Source organism: Gigantopelta aegis, chromosome 10 (assembly GCF_016097555.1).
Source record: "Gigantopelta aegis isolate Gae_Host chromosome 10, Gae_host_genome, whole genome shotgun sequence".
NCBI lineage: Eukaryota > Metazoa > Mollusca > Gastropoda > Neomphalida > Peltospiridae > Gigantopelta > Gigantopelta aegis.
This window is the reverse complement of record NC_054708.1, coordinates 41,749,785-41,771,628: the sequence shown is the minus strand read 5'-3', so window position 1 is coordinate 41,771,628 and position 21,844 is coordinate 41,749,785. Positions and strand designations below refer to the sequence as shown.

The 21,844-nt window shown below is 40.4% G+C and overlaps 1 protein-coding gene across 1 annotated transcript in view; it reads left to right on the top strand.

Moving 5' to 3' along the window:
• Window positions 1-686: 686 nt before the first annotated feature.
• LOC121382647 (myb-related transcription factor, partner of profilin-like) overlaps window positions 687-21,844 on the top strand; it is a 33,632-nt gene continuing 12,474 nt past the window's right edge. Inside the window, exons 1-3 of the mRNA XM_041512179.1 lie at window positions 687-1,088; window positions 1,714-1,779; window positions 2,377-2,473. Coding sequence (XP_041368113.1) covers window positions 928-1,088; window positions 1,714-1,779; window positions 2,377-2,473 — 324 coding nt within the window. The 5' untranslated portion in view covers window positions 687-927. The remainder of the gene's footprint in view (window positions 1,089-1,713; window positions 1,780-2,376; window positions 2,474-21,844) is intronic.

Sequence of the window (21,844 nt, the reverse complement as noted above, 5' to 3'; positions counted from 1 at the left end):
CGTGCAGTGGTAGAATGTAAGTAGTTACTGAGTTCGTGCAGTGATGTAAGTAGTTACTGAATTCGTGCAGTGATGTAAGTAGTTACTGAGTTCGTGCAGTGATGTAAGTAGTTACTGAGTTCGTGCAGTGGTAGAATGTAAGTAGTTACTGAGTTCGTGCAGTGATGTAAGTAGTTACTAAATTCGTGCAGTGATGTAAGTTGTTACTAAGTTCGTGCAGTAGTAGAATGTAAGTAGTTAATGAGTTCGTGTCTCGATACCGGCTTCAAACCCGATTACTGCTCAGTAGGAAGGTGTAAGCTTACGGTCAATAAAACAAACTTCGGTTTCACTAATCCATACTGGTGACGTCACACTGTTGTTCTAGACGTGGGTCTAGATTATTTTTCAAGAATCAACACCTGTGAAACAATCGAGTTTGAACTTTTTATGAGGTCAGGTCATGGATTCGAACCCAGTACTGACAGGATTTGTACATTATAAACAAGCACAACGCTTTAGGCCACGAGGCCAAACATCTGCATTGATCAATAAACATGTAATTTAAGCTTTATAGATAGTACTAAACCAAATAACTTCCCACAGCTGGTGACTTGAAGACACCCACACCCATAATACAGGATTTCTTCCCATCACTAATGTTCAGGGCCCCGTTCCACGAACAAATTGTAGCTAAGGTTAATTGTAGTGACTAAGGTTAATCTTACGGTTGGCATACGTAAGAATTACAACCGTTCCACGAAGCAACCTTTGATCGATCGTAAATCCTCTTCCCCTACTATCATGACGTAATTTACAATTAAAATCTTTTGTTATTAAATAACAAAAAAATCGATTGTACTCAGCTAGAGTTATGTCTCTTTTCGCATTTGTTTGACAGACGACAGTAATATTATTATCGTCTGTCAACGTCAAGAGTGAGGCAACATGTCAGGAGGTAAACGAGTGAGAAAATCCAACTATACTCATTCCAAATTAGAAATATTAACTGACGAAGTTATGAGTAATCATTCAGTATTATTTTCTTCGTTTTCTTCAACCGTAACGAACAAAAGAAAGATTGACATTTGGGATGGAATAGCAGAAAAGTTAGTGTTTTTAATTTTAAAATAATATTGCTTTTTTGTATAGAATTACGTAATTTAGGGAACATTAAAAATAACTAAATAATAGTTGGGTGTTATGGGCCCTACACATTGCTGTGAGGCTATATTATATATAGTCCGTGTAATCATTCTGTAAGAAGAAAAAAATTGTAGGCCTAAATGTTACTTTGGTTCAACTTCATTTCCGCATTCTTGTAATACTACGTCACCGAAATCTTTCATTACGTCATGTATCGTTTATAAAACATGTCATCAACCAAATAAGCAATGAAAAGCAATGATTCCCCCCCCCCCCCCCTTCACCCGTCCGCTACCTATGGCCCTGAGCTAAATGATACCAACAGTAGAAATAACTAATTTTCATCCAACAGTGTTAAAGACGACTGCACCACATACACTTTGTAAAGTTGTTTTTGCTTCACAAACAGGTAGCCTAATTAATGACATTTGCTCGAAAGAACTATCCGCCCATATCGGTTTATACTGGTGATTATAGACCTAACACTTGTTGACAACACCATACACACGTTCGTCGAAACTGCGTGTGCTCCTTCCCCTCCAAAACATGGATTTTTCAACATTATCAACTTACTTTCATTTACTATAGGATGAATGCCAGTACTGCTGGTGGCAGGAATGGTGTTGAAGTGAGAAAGAAATGGAATGACTACAAGTAAGTCTGCGAACGTGTACCTCTCTCCTTCCCTCTCTCTCTCTCTCTCTCTCTCTCTCTCTCTCTCTCTCTCTCTCTCTCTCTCTGTGTGTGTGTGTGTGTGCGTGTAGGCCTATGTGTTAAATACAGTTGCTACAATGTTCAAAATATGAAACATTATTAATCATTGCACTATTTTATGTGTGATTATTTTACGCTTTGAATTCAGCTGACTTGAGTCCATGGAAGAGATGGAATGCCCAAATATTGTTCCTTTCTTTTCCTGTTGTGAAGAATTCATAACATAAAACCTATTCCGAATTCAATGCCTGAATTTATTACAAATTGTCTTACAGATAACATTTTGTTCACATTTCTATAATATACACAAATATGATTTGATGACAAATACTAATTAATTTTAAATGTAAAATTTTATTTAATATTTTCAATTTTGTTATTGCATTGAAATGACAAATGAACAAAAATGCATGCAATTCAATTTCATTTCAATATTTATTGGCACATAACAATTTTATTTTTAAAAACCCACTCAACAGAACAAATTAAAGTGCAGTTATTGAAACAGAATTTGTAATTAATGTATGAACATTGCAGATGTCAGATACGGAAGAAAGCCACCACTTGGAGAAGAGAGTCAACAATGACAGGGGGAGGGTCTGCACCACCCAATCTCAATGCCATTGAAGACAAGGTAAACTATAATTAGCTTTTACTCAAATACACACGAGTGCAGGTAAGTGACTTTCTGAAATATATTTGTCACTTTCAACAGGCCTATAGGCTATCACATGCAGGTGCTTTCTAAATTCATCAAGTTAAACAGATGCCGATGATGTGATCTTTGAATAATACAACAATGATACATTTTCAATGAAAAAATGTGGATATATTTAATGGTAATGTTATACCCATGTTACGGGACTCTGGATGATTATCAATGTTACTTTAATTTTCTTTAATTATTATTTCTTTGTATCAATAACTAACCTAAGTTTGCAGTCACAGATTGCTTGAACGTTCATTGCATGAAACCCTTTCCTACAAACATACACTTCCTCGTCATGTGTTGGCCTTTTTATGGCAATTAATGTCCCATCAATAGCCCCAATTACCCTAGGGAACCGACAGATTTGATAAAAGCCATGTTTGATTTCACGTAGTTCATGGATGTTAAAGTTAATATTATCTAATGTGTCGCAAATGCGACGGACAGTACGGTGCAAACATCGACAAACACTTGACCGTGCCACTCCATGCAGATCCGCAATTTCCGAAAAAAAACCCACCCTTACTCAAATAACGCAATGTTATTAATACATGAATCTCCGGTGATACGGGCTGTGAACGCCGAGTCGCCGACTGCAAGCTTTCCCTCACCATGTCGGTCAGCGACAAAATAGCAATACGAGGCATTCTGTATCTAGCAATCAATTCATTATCGGAAAGAGTGTCCAGTAGCCTTGTCCTATCCCTAAAAACACGTTCCTTTTTATAATCTTTTTCTGTTTCTTCCGTCAATAGAAAAAACGTAGCCATTTCAGTTTTGCAGCATTCAGTTTACGGTCGCGATAGTAGCAACTAAGGTTGCTCCTGACCTATTGTTAATTTTCACCGTAACTTACGACGATAGTAAGCTACGCCGCTTCGTGGAACGTGTTGGCCATCGTAGGAAAAGGTTATGGTCGCGATAGTAGGTACTTACGACGATAGTAGTGCTAAGGTCGCTTCGTGGAACGGGGCCCAGGACATTAAGTCATTACTTCATACAGGTACAGTCATGTTGATTTTTCCTTCCTCAAACAGTGTATTTTTTTAATACTGATATTTCTTTGATGTGCCTGTTAAGGTCTTCATAATCTAGGGGTCAATCAAGTACATGTATTTTAATGGAATTCTTTAAAGGTACTCTGAATATACTTGTTGTCTCTACATATATACCTGAGCACACACACACACACAATTGACAAACATCTTCAGGAGTTTGATTTAAAAACATTTTGTTGTTTAAATTGACATATTGCGTTTGTACAAAACTGTATACAATATATATGCCTTATGCAGTGTACTTTATATTAGGTTGCACTGTAGAGTTGTCAGTTTATGTCAGAATACATCAAATCCTGGTTGTCACAAAAACACATAGCTGGACACTTTTTGAAAAATGTATTTTATTAGTAAGGTATAGGTAGCACTAAACCAAATAACTTCCGTCTGGGTCAACGTTCCAGGTGCACCCAACTTTTGATAGAGAAGTTAACACCACAAGTCCTGTGATTGGTGATAAATGTGAGTGTGTTGGTTGTAAAAAAAATATTGGTTTCATCTGGGCAAAAAATGTATGCAATTTTATTTCATCTAGTACCACTGTGTCAAGTAGCCTTGTGCTTGAAACATTTATGGGGTACCTGCAAAAAAAAAGTACTCAAATTTTGTGTGGAACTAGTGTAGTCATAGACGCTACCCGTCTGAAATGAGCAGCTTCACCCCCCTCCCCCCAATTTATTGTCTGATTCACTTTAAGGGTAAGGGGTGGTAGTATTTATATCGTGGCGTTTATGTCGATTGATACGCTGCCGGTAGGACTTTTAGCCACATATGTTACTATTATCGTCTATGGGTTTTGATTTGGTAGTATACACCCTATAAGCCTGATACTAGTGGTAGTAATATATTCTGACGGAACACAGCGAAGATTGTGGGAAATTAAATCGTAAATTACAGGTTACACGTTTAGCACGTGCATCACGCTTAATGCCATCCATCCATTGCTGAGGCTTTCCTGATACAGGTTAGGTCCGAAAGGATCCTATGGTTTTGGATTATTAATTTTGTAAATATTCTTTGCCATTTTAACCAATATTTTCATTAAAAAAAGATAAAATAGTAGTTAATTTAGCAGTCATGTAAATTGTTTGAATGAATAATGGATTAAGTTGGAGAATGCACTCACTACGCAGCTCGTCAATAATTTTTCACGAATCTACACCTCCTCGTACATTATCCATATTATAGACACGGCGGAGCAGAAGGCTGAGCCACAATAATTCTGAATACACAAAAACATTATTTACATTTACCAGCATAAATTTATCACGATGAATTAATATGATTTGAAGAATGCAACAATTTGCATTTCAGGACATCTAGTTTTCAAAAATGTGCGGTGCCCCCAAGAATGTAAAACCAGTCAGTTAAAACTTTAATTTTTGATTAGACCACACAGTAACTGTTGTTCATGTTCGTTGTATGTAATTATTTTAATATACGGCTGTGGTGTTTATAATTCCTCTATTCAGTGTATAACATAATACACGTATGAAATGTTATTTTCATGTAATTTATGAAAAATGCAATAACAGTGTTGCATTCACCAACATTTATCGAGATTAATTTTATTTGTAGAATGCAAGAAGTTGCATGTCAGGACATTTAGGGTTTTTTAATAATCCGAGAGAGTATTCCCCCGAACTCCCATATTTTTTAAATGTAAACACTACCAAGAACGTCTAACCAATTCCATTAAAGTTGTAATTTAATTAAACACAGTGTCCTGTATATTACAGTAACTTGGAAATATAACATTGTTATTAATATTCATATTTGCAATTGATTCGACTCTACAGCTTTTCATTTTAAGTAATTATGTGGTTAGAAAGATTGAGGATTATTCACATTAACAGCTGTTTGTCTGATCACTAGTTCTTGGATTGTTGTATTGTTACAGCTTAACACATACTAGAGGAAATTGAATTGTCGTCTGTGAAGCTCTGCAGATATGGGTAATGCTCCAAGGAGGAGATGGAGTACACCAATCGCTGTCGGTTTTTGTAGAGACTGGAACATTCGTAGACTATTGTGATGGAATCTCCGTAAGCTCTCCCAATCTGAGCCACTCAGCTGCAGTACTTCCAAGCCAAACAGGAGTCTTGGTAGTACATATGCTTGATAAATATTATATGATATTTTTGGGTAAAGACTATTTGTACCATGTAGACCAGTATTGATGAGACTATACATTTTTCTTCTTGCCAAACCGATACCATCACTAATGTTTAAATTAGATTCACTGGAAGTCGCACGGATTAATCCCAAGTGGATTGTCTGCTCACTAGCACATATTTCATTATCATCTATAGCCCAGTATTCTAGAGTATTAGTTTTGGCATTAGTAATTACCTTGCTGTTACTTGGGTGTAACATGTAGCGGTGTTGTTTTGAATATCTACTGGCAATATTAAGCATTAATTGCAATTCACTTTGATTGTGTGATAACAATGCAACATCATCGGCACATGTAGGGCATCCAGTATACAGAGTACCAATGTAGAGACCAATACTGTTCTGTTTTAATTCATCAAGTAAACTGTTTATGTATACTTTATAGAGTTCAGATGTTATACTGAATTCATCTGAAGCTTTTCCTGTATTCAAGTTACTAATTGCACACTCAACTTCGTCACTGGTGACATGACTCATTGATGCCGATCCTTCCAAATACATGTCACTAATGATATCATGCCTAATATTAGACAGAGATTTAACGTTATTGTCATTATTGTTGTCTTGTGGGACTGCCAAGTCTTCATAGTAAGATAAATGATGTTCTCCTTTATACGCAATGCATGCAGTTTCAGAGCAAACAGATTTATTTCTAGCAATGAGTCTGTAAAATAGCTTAGAATTTGGATTAGACATTATTTGGTTGTAGAAGTCCTTTTTTTCTAGACATTTTTCCTGCTTAACTTGCTTACGCAATAGTTGTTTTTAGACATTTGTTTTTTGAAGGTCTAACTCTCCAGACACCGAACATAGCATGACTGTGGTGTTTATAATTTAAACGTAAACTATACACATGTATACAAACATTATACATCATGAAAAAGGCATTAAAAAGTGTTATATTATCCATCATTTGTCATAATGAATTTTACCTTTTTAGTCCATGGGCCAGAGCCGAAATTGGTATCACCTCGGCGGGCAAATTCTCATGGTGTTTTTTAAATAGCCCTATGCCTGTAGTTAATAAATTAGTATGATAGACTTTTTTAAGGAGTAGCATTTTAGTAGATATCGCCCCACAAACATAGTGAGGCGAGGACATATTTTGGGGTAGGGATAACAAAATGTATTACCACTTTGCAACCAATGAACATAGCCACACACATTAGCACTAAAAATGTTTATAATACACGCTTCGACACACTGATATATAATATATACACATTGGTGTAACAATTAGGTCACCAGAGTTCAAAAGGTCATGACATTTTGTTGATTTTAAAAATCCGACACCTTCCTTGGCACTAATGTACTATTGCTTCATGTATGAGGGACATATTTTAACTTAACTGCATAGAATGTGAATGATAGACACCCTGTGAGTAATTAAAGGGGTCATTGTTAAATTGTTTTGAAAAAATGTGTTTTTACAACAAACGACAGAAAGACATATTTACAAAACTAACATAAAAGTGTGAAAAACCCATAATTACTTTGCAAGCAGTCAACAAATACTTACACACTATCAGTAACAATTTGAAAATAGTTTACAATTGCTTTACATTTCAACTTTTAAAATGGACCACTCGTCCAAGATACTTTCTGGTCGCCATCCGATATTTTCAAGATGGCCTCTATTGAAAAACCTATTGATACTAATATTTCAGAACCCATATCACCTAGGCTTGTAGCTTTACTTTTAATCTAACATAGAGTTTTGCGGGTAATGAATGACGTTATATCATTCACAATATTACTAGATTTACTTTTTAAATAAAAAAAGTGAAATACTTATTGAGGAACAATGCTGCAATGACTATTGTGATTCTTACCATCTTTTTGCTTTTGTATAATTCTATTCTCATTAAAAAGTGGAAAATGCCTTAGGTTTGAACTTGGATTTCCAAGATGGCCGCCATACAATAGCTATTAGTACCAATATCTCAGAATCCTTGCCACCTATACTCACTTTTGAGGCAATCAATGCAGGTATATCAATCAAATTATCACTAGATGGATTTTCATAAAAGTAACATACAGTAATATACAGTCGAAATATTCAGGAAAAAGATGCAATGTGAACTGTGTGTCTTATCATCGTTTTGCTTTGGTATCATTCTGTTCATGCAAGAAGTTTCTATTGAACACTTTACTTCTCACAGTAACAAATACAGTTTTCAGTGCATTTCGATGAAACCTATTTGCATGCCCATCTAGTGTCACATCCACTCGGTAACAACACTTAACCAATTCACTGTAGTCTTTGGAAGCTAAAGTTAGGGTATTCCACAAAAGAACGTAGAACTAGCGGTCTTTATCAGATATACTTCCCAACTCTCTGGACTGGGTGCATTTTTTTTAAATTGATGGAACATAGTGTTAGCTTGATAAGTAACCCGTATTGAGTGATGTAGTTTTTAGGTAGTGATGTTCCAATAATCAGTTTTAATCAAACATTATGTTATAATCGATTATAAAAGTATATATCCGATTGTGTGGGGAAATGTAAACTGTAATTATTCCTCTAGTCTAGATGATGTAATTGATGTAAATAAGTTGGAGTTTGTGTTTGTTTTCATGTCTACATACAAAAATGTCATTAATTATTAAACTATAAATGATTAGTTATTAAAGGTAGATTGGCGAGTTGTAGGGTGTATTTCAGTGAGCATGACGACAGGTGCATTGTTCTAATAATTCAAATTATTTATTATGTTCATACAATTTTAATCGATTATGTATTCTAAAGTTAATTTGTTGGTGACAACCGAGTAGAACTGATAATCGATGATGGAATTCCAACCGATTTCCAACACTAGCAGCAGGGCATATTCGGTGGGTGGAATGGACTCCATTGTCATCCTATTCTCGTAATACAACAATGTCTTTGCTTCGTCAACATGTTCCTCAGCGCTGATCTTATTATAGAAGATTACTGTGAAGATACGCCTGTTTAATTCCAATGTGAAGTCGGTGCCACTGTATGGAGCAGAAACGTGATGGGTAACTAACACCACCATCAAGAAAGTACAGATCTTTATCAACAGCTGTCTAAGAAGAACCCTCCAGATCCGATGGCCAGACACAATCAGCAACATAGACTTGTGGGAGAGAACACACCAACTGGAGATGAGGTTAGAAGGAGACGATGGGGATGGATTGGTCATACGCTTCGAAAACTAGCATCGAATATCACCAGGCAGGCTCTGACATGGAACCCACAAGGCAGAAGAAAAAGAGGCCGCCCAAAGAACACATGGCGAAGGGACATCCAGGTGGACACCAAGAAGACAGAATACACCTAGAGGCAGCTTGAAACCAGAGCCCAGGACAGATAACTATGAAAAACTGTAGTCAGTGGCCTATGCCCCAGAAGGGACGACGGGCATAAGTACGTTCTGTAAACTGTTGTATTAGCTACAAGTGGGGAGCATTTACAATTACTTTGGTGTAAGGGTTGAGTACCATGTAGGTAAATTCACAAGTCACATCAGGATAAGCTATCATTTTACCTTTTCCAGTGAAAGCAGAGGTAATGTCACATCATGTGAAGTTGTGGAACATAGGCAGTGCCAGAGGTTTTTCTTTATACAAGTCATATTATATACCATGATGCCTGCTTCCTCGAATACCATTTCCTCACTTTGTCTTATACTGATTTGATGTTACACGTGATGCATGTCTTTTGGAACATTCTACATTGTATGAACACATACTCACCACTTGTCTGTTATCTGGTAACTACAACATTTTAGAAAACTGGGCGGACGTTTTTCATGATCCAACGAACAATCAGACACTTAGACTGCCCCGAAGACAATTAAATAACCATTGCATCTAGTGCCGCAGTTATTCTTCTTAGTAAATATACTTCTATAGTTTTGCTATTGGAACGTTTCACAGTTAACTTGTATGCTGAGCTAAGACTAGTGACCTGGAATGTGTTGGCAAAGCAAGGAAAGTGTTGGTGAAGCAAGGAAGAGGTTGTACTGAAGAAGACGAAGAAGAAGACAATGGAAACTATTTCACCCACCCAGGATGGGGGAGGACAGCCAATGCTAAGTTCCTGTGTGGGACACCACCTATGAGACGAGAGCCTGCAGTGAATTGGTTAAGCATGCTTACAAGAGTCTGAGTGGATGTAGGACTCGATGTGCATGCAAAATGCCCATTGGAGCGCATTGAATTGTGCGTTTGTGAGAAGTAAAATATTCAATAGAAATGTATTTCATGTGCAGCGAAGTATGGAACCAGCGAAGCATCTTGAATGATATATGCCTCTATATATTGTAAGTCGCAATCAAGTCAATCTATGCCGCGACTACCATTATCCATTATGTATATTATCCATTTCTAAGGACGGCACATGAATTAAAAGTCTAGTGGCTGCTTTTTTATGGTCACATGGTGGCACTGAACAATTGGGCCATCGAAGAATAACAGTGACACCATATATAATGATTATTTACTTGATGGCAGTATGCAATCTTGGCGGTGAGCGATCACAAAAAAAACCCTACCAATTAGACCTACCTGGTTACTAAATACCTGACATTTGATGAGTGTGCCGAACGTGTATTTGTTTCATATAACACAGAACATTCCAAAATACGTTGTTGTATGGGATACATGCATTATGAGTAGCATCAAATAATTTAGAGAAGATGAGTAAGATAAAGATATTGGAGGCACTATTGTAGGCACTATTGTGTGTGTGTGTGTGTGTATATATATATATATATATATATATATATATATATATATATATATATATATATATATGACGTCTTATAATATGACATAACGTCTTATCTGCTTCCTTTGGGAAAAAAAGTAAAAGGACGTCTTGGGGGTTCATGTAACTGCTACTCTGGTGTGACTCGTGCCTTTATCTACATGATACTCAACTCTTACCGTAGTAACTCTCAGATAAGACCAGTGACCTGGAACAGGTTGACGAAGAAAGGAATGTGTTGTAATGCCAGAATAGGAAGAAAATGGAAACTATTCCACCCACCCAGTATGCTCCCATTGCAGCACTCAAGACGGTGTGCTTACCAAGCTAATACTATGAGTCACCAGTGAACAATATAAACAACATGCACCCACTCCCGAAGGACGAGGAAGGATTTTGGATGGCCAGTGCATGGTTCTTGTGTGGAATACCCTTTAGCTAACTTTAGCTTCCAAAACCTGCCTCAAAACGATGGTAAACTAAGACTCCCCAAACACATTGCAGCTTTTGTCCTGAATAATTTGTCTGTATATTTCGTTCATTTCATAAAACACCCATCTAGTGATAGTTTGCATGATATTACTGCACTCATTACCCTCTAAACTCTTCTTCTTCTACGTCGTACGCTCAGACAGGGACCCCAGTGGCTCGAACAAAAGCTGCTGTATTCCGTAGGTTCTCCAAGGGGCCAAAGAGTTTCTCCTTCAGGGGTTCATCTGAAGGCCAGACTGAATTTCTCTGGTTCTGGTAGGTGGGACAATGTTCCACAGTCATGGATGCTGTACCACACTGGCAAGTTCCACTGTTTCCCACTCGGAATTTCCTCAAAACTCTAAATTAGACCACAGGTCAAATTGGGAGCCTAGGTGGTATGAGTGCTGAGATATTGGAATACCCTAACTTTGTCTTCCAAAGCCTGCACTGAATTGGTTAAGTATGGTTACAAGAGTCTGAGTGGATGTGGCACTAGATGGACATGTAAATAGATCCCTTCGAAGTAAATTGTTCAATATAAACTTATTCCATGAACAGAATGATATCAAAGTAAAACGATGGAAAGATTCACAAGTGACTTTGACTTTTTCCCTGAGTAATTCGACTCTATATTTTGTTATGTGTATATATATATAAAAATCAATCCCGTGATATTTTGATTGATATAACTGCATTAATTACCTCAAAACCCAAAGTTAGACCCCCCAAAATGAGAGTATAGGTGGCAAGGATTCTGAAATATTGGTACTAATTGCTATTGTATAGCGGCCATCTTGGAAATCCACGATGGCCACCATAATGTATCTTGGACAAGTGGTCCCTATTAAAAGTTCAAACCTAAGGCAATGGACAAACATTTTCCACTTTTTAATGAGAACAGAATGATACAAAAGCACAACAATGGTAAGACTCACACTAGTCATGAATTCAGTATTCTTCCTCAATATGTTGTCCTCCCAATCATTTGAATAGATCCACTGAGTTGATTCGATCTTGCGAAGCAAGCACCTCAGGCGAGCACACATCCGACTGAGCTAAATCCCTCCCCTTGTAGTAACTAATGCTTATACGGAAATCAGGGCACCCTAGAAATTCTCAGGGTTAATCTCCTCACTCCGAATGTGAAGTATCACCATGTACAGTAACTAATGCTTATACGGAAATCAGGGCACCCTAGAAAGTCTCAGGGTTAATCTCCTCACTCCGAATGTGAAGTATCACCATGTACAGTAACAACACATCTTTCCATTTCAACTTATTTTCGTGCTTATATCAAATCAAAGTTCAAGCACGCTGGCCTGGACACACACCTCAGCTGTCTGTCCAGGACAGTTGGTTAGTTGGTAGTGGTTAATGAGAGAGAAGAGGGTGTAGTGGTCTTACATCTACCCACTGAGTCGTTAAAACTCGCTCTGGGTGAGAGCCATTACCGGGCTGCGAACCCAGTACCTACCAGCCTTATGTCCGATGGATTAACCACGACGCCACCGAGGCCGGTAACAGCACTGCTTATGTTCATGTTACTGATCACACCAAGACTGGGTGGTTCTGTTGATGAGGGAGTCGGGTACACTTGCTTAGTGTGTCTGTTGAATGATTCCTTAGCACCAGGGACGTACCTACCCTACACCAATTAGAGTGTCCGGTATAAATTAAACCAGGGCACAGTAACAGAGGGATCATCTCCAGCTAGACAAAAATAGGCATCTGTAGTGCGACTTCTCGTATATTAGAGTGTCCGGTGTAAATTAAACCAGGGCACAGTAACAGAGGGATCCTCTCCAGCTAGACAAAAATAGCCATCTGTAGTGCGACTTCTCGTATATTAGAGTGTCCGGTGTAAATTAAACCAGGGCACAGTAACAGAGGGATCCTCTCCAGCTAGACAAAAATAGGCATCTGTAGTGCGACTTCTCGTATATTAGAGTGTCCGGTGTAAATTAAACCAGGGCACAGTAACAGAGGGATCCTCTCCAGCTAGACAAAAATAGGCATCTGTAGTGCGACTTCTCGTGTAAATTAAACCAGGGCACAGTAACAGAGGGATCCTCTCCAGCTAGACAAAAATAGGCATCTGTAGTGCGACTTCTCGTGTAAATTAAACCAGGGCACAGTAACAGAGGGATCCTCTCCAGCTAGACAAAAATAGGCATCTGTAGTGCGACTTCTCGTATATTAGAGTGTCCGGTGTAAATTAAACCAGGGCACAGTAACAGAGGGATCCTCTCCAGCTAGACAAAAATAGGCATCTGTAGTGCGACTTCTCGTATATTAGAGTGTCCGGTGTAAATTAAACCAGGGCACAGTAACAGAGGGATCCTCTCCAGCTAGACAAAAATAGGCATCTGTAGTGCGACTTCTCGTGTAAATTAAACCAGGGCACAGTAACAGAGGGATCCTCTCCAGCTAGACAAAAATAGGCATCTGTAGTGCGACTTCTCGTGTAAATTAAACCAGGGCACAGTAACAGAGGGATCCTCTCCAGCTAGACAAAAATAGGCATCTGTAGTGCGACTTCTCGTATATTAGAGTGTCCGGTGTAAATTAAACCAGGGCACAGTAACAGAGGGATCCTCTCCAGCTAGACAAAAATAGGCATCTGTAGTGCGACTTCTCGTGTAAATTAAACCAGGGCACAGTAACAGAGGGATCCTCTCCAGCTAGACAAAAATAGGCATCTGTAGTGCGACTTCTCGTGTAAATTAAACCAGGGCACAGTAACAGAGGGATCCTCTCCAGCTAGACAAAAATAGGCATCTGTAGTGCGACTTCTCGTATATTAGAGTGTCCGGTGTAAATTAAACCAGGGCACAGTAACAGAGGGATCCTCTCCAGCTAGACAAAAATAGGCATCTGTAGTGCGACTTCTCGTATATTAGAGTGTCCGGTGTAAATTAAACCAGGGCACAGTAACAGAGGGATCCTCTCCAGCTAGACAAAAATAGGCATCTGTAGTGCGACTTCTCGTGTAAATTAAACCAGGGCACAGTAACAGAGGGATCCTCTCCAGCTAGACAAAAATAGGCATCTGTAGTGCGACTTCTCGTGTAAATTAAACCAGGGCACAGTAACAGAGGGATCCTCTCCAGCTAGACAAAAATAGGCATCTGTAGTGCGACTTCTCGTATATTAGAGTGTCCGGTGTAAATTAAACCAGGGCACAGTAACAGAGGGATCCTCTCCAGCTAGACAAAAATAGGCATCTGTAGTGCGACTTCTCGTATATTAGAGTGTCCGGTGTAAATTAAACCAGGGCACAGTAACAGAGGGATCCTCTCCAGCTAGACAAAAATAGGCATCTGTAGTGCGACTTCTCGTATATTAGAGTGTCCGGTGTAAATTAAACCAGGGCACAGTAACAGAGGGATCCTCTCCAGCTAGACAAAAATAGGCATCTGTAGTGCGACTTCTCGTGTAAATTAAACCAGGGCACAGTAACAGAGGGATCCTCTCCAGCTAGACAAAAATAGCCATCTGTAGTGCGACTTCTCGTATATTAGAGTGTCCGGTGTAAATTAAACCAGGGCACAGTAACAGAGGGATCCTCTCCAGCTAGACAAAAATAGGCATCTGTAGTGCGACTTCTCGTATACTAGAGTGTCCGGTGTAAATTAAACCAGGGCACAGTAACAGAGGGATCCTCTCCAGCTAGACAAAAATATGCATCTGTAGTGCGACTTCTCGTGTAAATTAAACCAGGGCACAGTAACAGAGGGATCCTCTCCAGCTAGACAAAAATAGCCATCTGTAGTGCGACTTCTCGTATATTAGAGTGTCCGGTGTAAATTAAACCAGGGCACAGTAACAGAGGGATCCTCTCCAGCTAGACAAAAATAGGCATCTATAGTGCGACTTCTCGTATATTAGAGTGTCCGGTGTAAATTGAACCAGGGCACAGTAACAGAGGGATCCTCTCCAGCTAGACAAAAATAGGCATCTGTAGTGCGACTTCTCGTATATTAGAGTGTCCGGTGTAAATTAAACCAGGGCACAGTAACAGAGGGATCCTCTCCAGCTAGACAAAAATAGGCATCTGTAGTGCGACTTCTCGTATATTAGAGTGTCCGGTGTAAATTAAACCAGGGCACAGTAACAGAGGGATCCTCTCCAGCTAGACAAAAATAGGCATCTGTAGTGCGACTTCTCGTGTAAATTAAACCAGGGCACAGTAACAGAGGGATCCTCTCCAGCTAGACAAAAATAGCCATCTGTAGTGCGACTTCTCCAGCCAGACAAAAATAGCCATCTGTAGTGCGACTTCTCCAGCTAGACAAAAATAGCCATCTGTAGTGCGACTTCTCCAGCTAGACAAAAATAGCCATCTGTAGTGCGACTTCTCCAGCTAGACAAAAATAGCCATCTGTAGTGCGACTTCTCCAGCTAGACAAAAATAGCCATCTGTAGTGCGACTACTCCAGCTAGACAAAAATAGCCATCTGTAGTGCGACTTCTCCAGCTAGACAAACATAGGCATCTGTAGTGCGACTTCTCCAGCTAGACAAAAATAGCCATCTGTAGTGCGACTTCTCCAGCTAGACAAAAATAGCCATCTGTAGTGCGACTTCTCCAGCTAGACAAACATAGGCATCTGTAGTGCGACTTCTCCAGCTAGACAAACATAGGCATCTGTAGTGCGACTTCTCCAGCTAGACAAAAATAGCCATCTGTAGTGCGACTTCTCCAGCTAGACAAAAATAGCCATCTGTAGTGCGACTTCTCCAGCTAGACAAACATAGGCATCTGTAGTGCGACTTCTCCAGCTAGACAAACATAGGCATCTGTAGTGCGACTTCTCCAGCTAGACAAAAATAGCCATCTCTAGTGCGACTTCTCCAGCTAGACAAACATAGGGATCTGTAGTGCGACTTCTCCAGCTAGACAAACATAGGCATCTGTAGTGCGACTTCTCCAGCTAGACAAACATAGGCATCTGTAGTGCGACTTCTCCAGCTAGACAAAAATAGCCATCTGTAGTGCGACTTCTCCAGCTAGACAAACATAGGCATCTGTAGTGCGACTTCTCCAGCTAGACAAACATAGGCATCTGTAGTGCGACTTCTCCAGCTAGACAAAAATAGCCATCTGTAGTGCGACTTCTCCAGGTAGACAAAAATAGCCATCTGTAGTGCGACTTCTCCAGCTAGACAAACATAGGCATCTGTAGTGCGACTTCTCCAGCTAGACAAACATAGGCATCTCTAGTGCGACTTCTCCAGCTAGACAAACATAGGCATCTGTAGTGCGACTTCTCCAGCTAGACAAAAATAGCCATCTGTAGTGCGACTTCTCCAGCTAGACAAACATAGGCATCTGTAGTGCGACTTCTCCAGCTAGACAAAAATAGCCATCTGTAGTGCGACTTCTCCAGCTAGACAAACATAGGCATCTGTAGTGCGACTTCTCCAGCTAGACAAAAATAGCCATCTGTAGTACGACTTCTCCAGCAAGACAAACATAGGCATCTGTAGTGCGACTTCTCCAGCAAGACAAAAATAGCCATCTGTAGTGCGACTTCTCCAGCTAGACAAACATAGGCATCTGTAGTGCGACTTCTCCAGCTAGACAAACATAGGCATCTGTAGTGCGACTTCTCCAGCTAGACAAACATAGGCATCTGTAGTGCGACTTCTCCAGCTAGACAAAAATAGCCATCTGTAGTGCGACTTCTCCAGCTAGACAAAAATAGCCATCTGTAGTGCGACTTCTCCAGCTAGACAAACATAGGCATCTGTAGTGCGACTTCTCCAGCTAGACAAACATAGGCATCTGTAGTGCGACTTCTCCAGCTAGACAAAAATAGCCATATGTAGTGCGACCTCTCCAGCTAGACAAAAATAGCCATATGTAGTGCGACCTCTCCAGCTAGACAAAAATAGCCATCTGTAGTGCGACTTCTCCAGCTAGACAAACATAGGCATCTGTAGTGCGACTTCTCCAGCTAGACAAACATAGGCATCTGTAGTGCGACTTCTCCAGCTAGACAAAAATAGCCATCTCTAGTGCGACTTCTCCAGCTAGACAAACATAGGGATCTGTAGTGCGACTTCTCCAGCTAGACAAACATAGGCATCTGTAGTGCGACTTCTCCAGCTAGACAAACATAGGCATCTGTAGTGCGACTTCTCCAGCTAGACAAAAATAGCCATCTGTAGTGCGACTTCTCCAGCTAGACAAACATAGGCATCTGTAGTGCGACTTCTCCAGCTAGACAAACATAGGCATCTGTAGTGCGACTTCTCCAGCTAGACAAAAATAGCCATCTGTAGTGCGACTTCTCCAGGTAGACAAAAATAGCCATCTGTAGTGCGACTTCTCCAGCTAGACAAACATAGGCCTCTGTAGTGCGACTTCTCCAGCTAGACAAACATAGGCATCTCTAGTGCGACTTCTCCAGCTAGACAAACATAGGCATCTGTAGTGCGACTTCTCCAGCTAGACAAAAATAGCCATCTGTAGTGCGACTTCTCCAGCTAGACAAACATAGGCATCTGTAGTGCGACTTCTCCAGCTAGACAAAAATAGCCATCTGTAGTGCGACTTCTCCAGCCAGACAAACATAGGCATCTGTAGTGCGACTTCTCCAGCTAGACAAAAATAGCCATCTGTAGTACGACTTCTCCAGCTAGACAAAAATAGCCATCTGTAGTGCGACTTCTCCAGCTAGACAAACATAGGCATCTGTAGTGCGACTTCTCCAGCTAGACAAACATAGGCATCTGTAGTGCGACTTCTCCAGCTAGACAAACATAGGCATCTGTAGTGCGACTTCTCCAGCTAGACAAACATAGGCATCTGTAGTGCGACTTCTCCAGCTAGACAAAAATAGCCACCTGTAGTGCGACTTCTCCAGCTAGACAAACATAGGCATCTGTAGTGCGACTTCTCCAGCTAGACAAACATAGGCATCTGTAGTGCGACTTCTCCAGCTAGACAAACATAGGCATCTGTAGTGCGACTTCTCCAGCTAGACAAAAATAGCCATCTGTAGTGCGACTTCTCCAGCTAGACAAACATAGGCATCTGTAGTGCGACTTCTCCAGCTAGACAAACATAGGCATCTGTAGTGCGACTTCTCCAGCTAGACAAACATAGGCATCTGTAGTGCGACTTCTCCAGCTAGACAAAAATAGCCATCTGTAGTGCGACTTCTCCAGCTAGACAAACATAGGCATCTGTAGTGCGACTTCTCCAGCTAGACAAAAATAGCCATCTGTAGTGCGACTTCTCCAGCTAGACAAACATAGGCATCTGTAGTGCGACTTCTCCAGCTAGACAAAAATAGCCATCTGTAGTGCGACTTCTCCAGCAAGACAAACATAGGCATCTGTAGTGCGACTTCTCCAGCTAGACAAAAATAGCCATCTGTAGTGCGACTTCTCCAGCTAGACAAACATAGGCATCTGTAGTGCGACTTCTCCAGCTAGACAAACATAGGCATCTGTAGTGCGACTTCTCCAGCCAGACAAACATAGGCATCTGTAGTGCGACTTCTCCAGCTAGACAAACATAGGCTCTGTAGTGCAGCTAGACAAACATAGGCATCTGTAGTGCGACTTCTCCAGCTAGACAAAAATAGGCATCTGTAGTGCGACTTCTCCAGCTAGACAAAAATAGCCATCTGTAGTGCGACTTCTCCATCTAGACAATAATAGCCATCTGTAGTGCGACTTCTCCAGCTAGACAAACATAGCCATCTGTAGTGCGACTTCTCCAGCTAGACAAACATAGCCATCTGTAGTGCGACTTCTCCAGCTAGACAAACATAGGCATCTGTAGTGCGACTTCTCCAGCTAGACAAAAATAGCCATCTGTAGTGCGACTTCTCCAGCTAGACAAACATAGGCATCTGTAGTGCGACTTCTCCAGCTAGACAAACATAGGCATCTGTAGTGCGACTTCTCCAGCTAGACAAAAATAGCCATCTGTAGTGCGACTACTCCAGCTAGACAAAAATAGCCATCTGTAGTGCGACTTCTCCAGCTAGACAAACATAGGCATCTGTAGTGCGACTTCTCCAGCTAGACAAAAATAGCCATCTGTAGTGCGACTTCTCCAGCTAGACAAAAATAGCCATCTGTAGTGCGACTTCTCCAGCTAGACAAAAATAGCCATCTGTAGTGCGACTTCTCGTAAATAGCCATCTGTAGTGCGACTTCTCGTAAATAGCCATCTGTAGTGCGACTTCTCGTATATAGGCATCTGTAGTGCGACTTTTCGTATATAGGCATCTGTAGTGCGACTTCTCGTATATAGCCATCTGTAGTGCGACTTCTCGTATATAGGCATCTGTAGTGCGACTTTTCGTATATAGGCATCTGTAGTGCGACTTCTCGTATATAGCCATCTGTAGTGCGACTTCTCGTATATAGCCATCTGTAGTGCGACTTCTCGTATATAGCCATCTGTAGTGCGACTTCTCGTATATAGCCATCTGTAGTGCGACTTCTCGTATATAGGCATCTGTAGTGCGACTTCTCGTATATAGCCATCTGTAGTGCGACTTCTCGTATATAGCCATCTGTAGTGCGACTTCTCGTATATAGGCATCTGTAGTGCAACTTCTCGTATATAGGCATCTGTAGTGCGACTTCTCGTATATAGGCATCTGTAGTGCGACTTCTCGTAAATAGGCATCTGTAGTGCGACTTCTCGTATATAGCCATCTGTAGTGCGACTTCTCGTATATAGCCATCTGTAGTGCGACTTCTCGTAAATAGGCATCTGTAGTGCGACTTCTCGTAAATAGGCATCTGTAGTGCGACTTCTCGTATATAGGCATCTGTAGTGCGACTTCTCGTATATAGGCATCTGTAGTGGGACTTCTCGTATATTGTCGAGGTGGGGGCTCTCCCTGCCCTCTTCCACCCTGAATGCAAGTGCAGTATATGTCAAAATAGGTTTGTTGTACCATTTCCTCTCCCCTACTAATACTGAGCAATCAAATAAATACACAGTACGAGTCTTCGCGAGCGGCATATTCTAGTCTAACATGCATAAAAGACCAAAATGAAAAACAAAACCTAAACACATATTATCCTAGAAAAATTAATAAACAAAAATAAGTGCGCCGATGTTATACACAATACATATAAAAAAACATCAATTTAGTACAATTTGTATTTACAAATGGACAATAGCACCTAATTACAATATATGGATTGCACGTAATAAATTTCCCATTACTAAACAACAATAGCACCAAGGGTGTCCAATGACGAAAATAATTAACCTGGTTATCGCAGTCTTTATATATCGTTACATTCGAACGTTGTCACAAAAGGAAGATATTTGCCAACAAAGAAACAATATTATTCTCTCAAATGTCAAATGCAATGAGACTATTCATTGTGAAGAACTACAAACACCGAGACGACCGAGACTAATTTACTGTACATGTTCTTCGCTGATGTTACAGCTTTTACTCGCCATCATGAGTTTGGTTCAAATGTTAATCTAATGAGTTCTACTTTTGTTAAAGATGCACAAATGCAGTTCTGTATTCGTGTATGTTGTAACGACCAAATGCTCTCATTTTCAGACCCGTAAGAAGCCCAAAATTATAGGTAAGGCCCACGATGACTCCATGACGCACAAACAATGTTTTTAATAGATAGGTTTTTGCTGGATTCTGGGGTATCTGGAAGCACAAATTGAAAGAAAGAAATGTTTTATTTAACGACGCACTCAACACATTTTATTTACAGTTATATGTCGTCAGACATATGGTTAAGGACCACACAGATTTTGAGAGGAAACCCGCTGTCGCCACTTCATGGGCTACTCTTTCCGATTAGCAGCAAGGGATCTTTTATTTGCGCTTCCCACAGGCAGGATAGCACAAACCATGGCCTTTGTTGAACCAGTTATGGATCACTGGTCAGTGCAAGTGGTTTACACCTACCCATTGAGCCTTGCGGAGCACTCACTTAGGGTTTGGAGTCGGTATCTGGATTAAAAATCCCATGCCTCGACTGGCATCCGAACCCAGTACCTACCAGCCTCTAGACCGATGGCCTAACCACGACGCCACCGAGGCCGGTACTTTGTTAAAGATGCACAAAGAAAGAAAGAAATGTTTTATTTAACGACGCACTCAACACATTTTATTTACGGTTATATGGCGTCAGACATATGGTTAAGGACCACACAGATTTTTAGAGGAAACCCGCTGCCGCCACTACATGGGCTACTCTTTCCGATTAGCAGCAAGGGATCTTTTATTTGCGCTTCCCACAGGCAGGATAGCACAAACCATGGCCTTTGTTGAACCAGTTATGGATCACTGGTCGGTGCAAGTGGTTTACACCTACCCATTGAGCCTTGCGGAGCACTCTCTCGGGGTTTGGAGTCGGTATCTAGCTTAAAAATCCCATGCTTCGACTGGGATCCGAACCCAGTACCTACCGGCCTGTAGACCGATGACCTAACCACGACGCCACCGAGGTCGGTTAAAGATGCACAAATGCATTCTGTATTCGAGTATGTTGTGACGACGAAATACTCTCATTTTCAAGCCCGTAAGAAGTCCAACATTATAGGTAAGGCCCATTTTAACTCCACGACGCACAATGTTTTAAATAGATACTTTTTTTGCTGGATTCTGGAAGCACAAATTGATGTTTTCATAATATTAAATTTTGAGCACGATTAACGACACCATGCAAGTATGTTTTCTTTAAATTAATGCCCTTATTTTGGTTGAGGTGGAGACAGAATTTACAGTTTGTGAAGGAAACTTCCCGAGCCTCCATAACAACGTTTATTCTGAACGTTAGTACCACCGAACGGCTACATAGGGTTGCACGTGAAGCACTACTTGTTTTAACAGCGAAG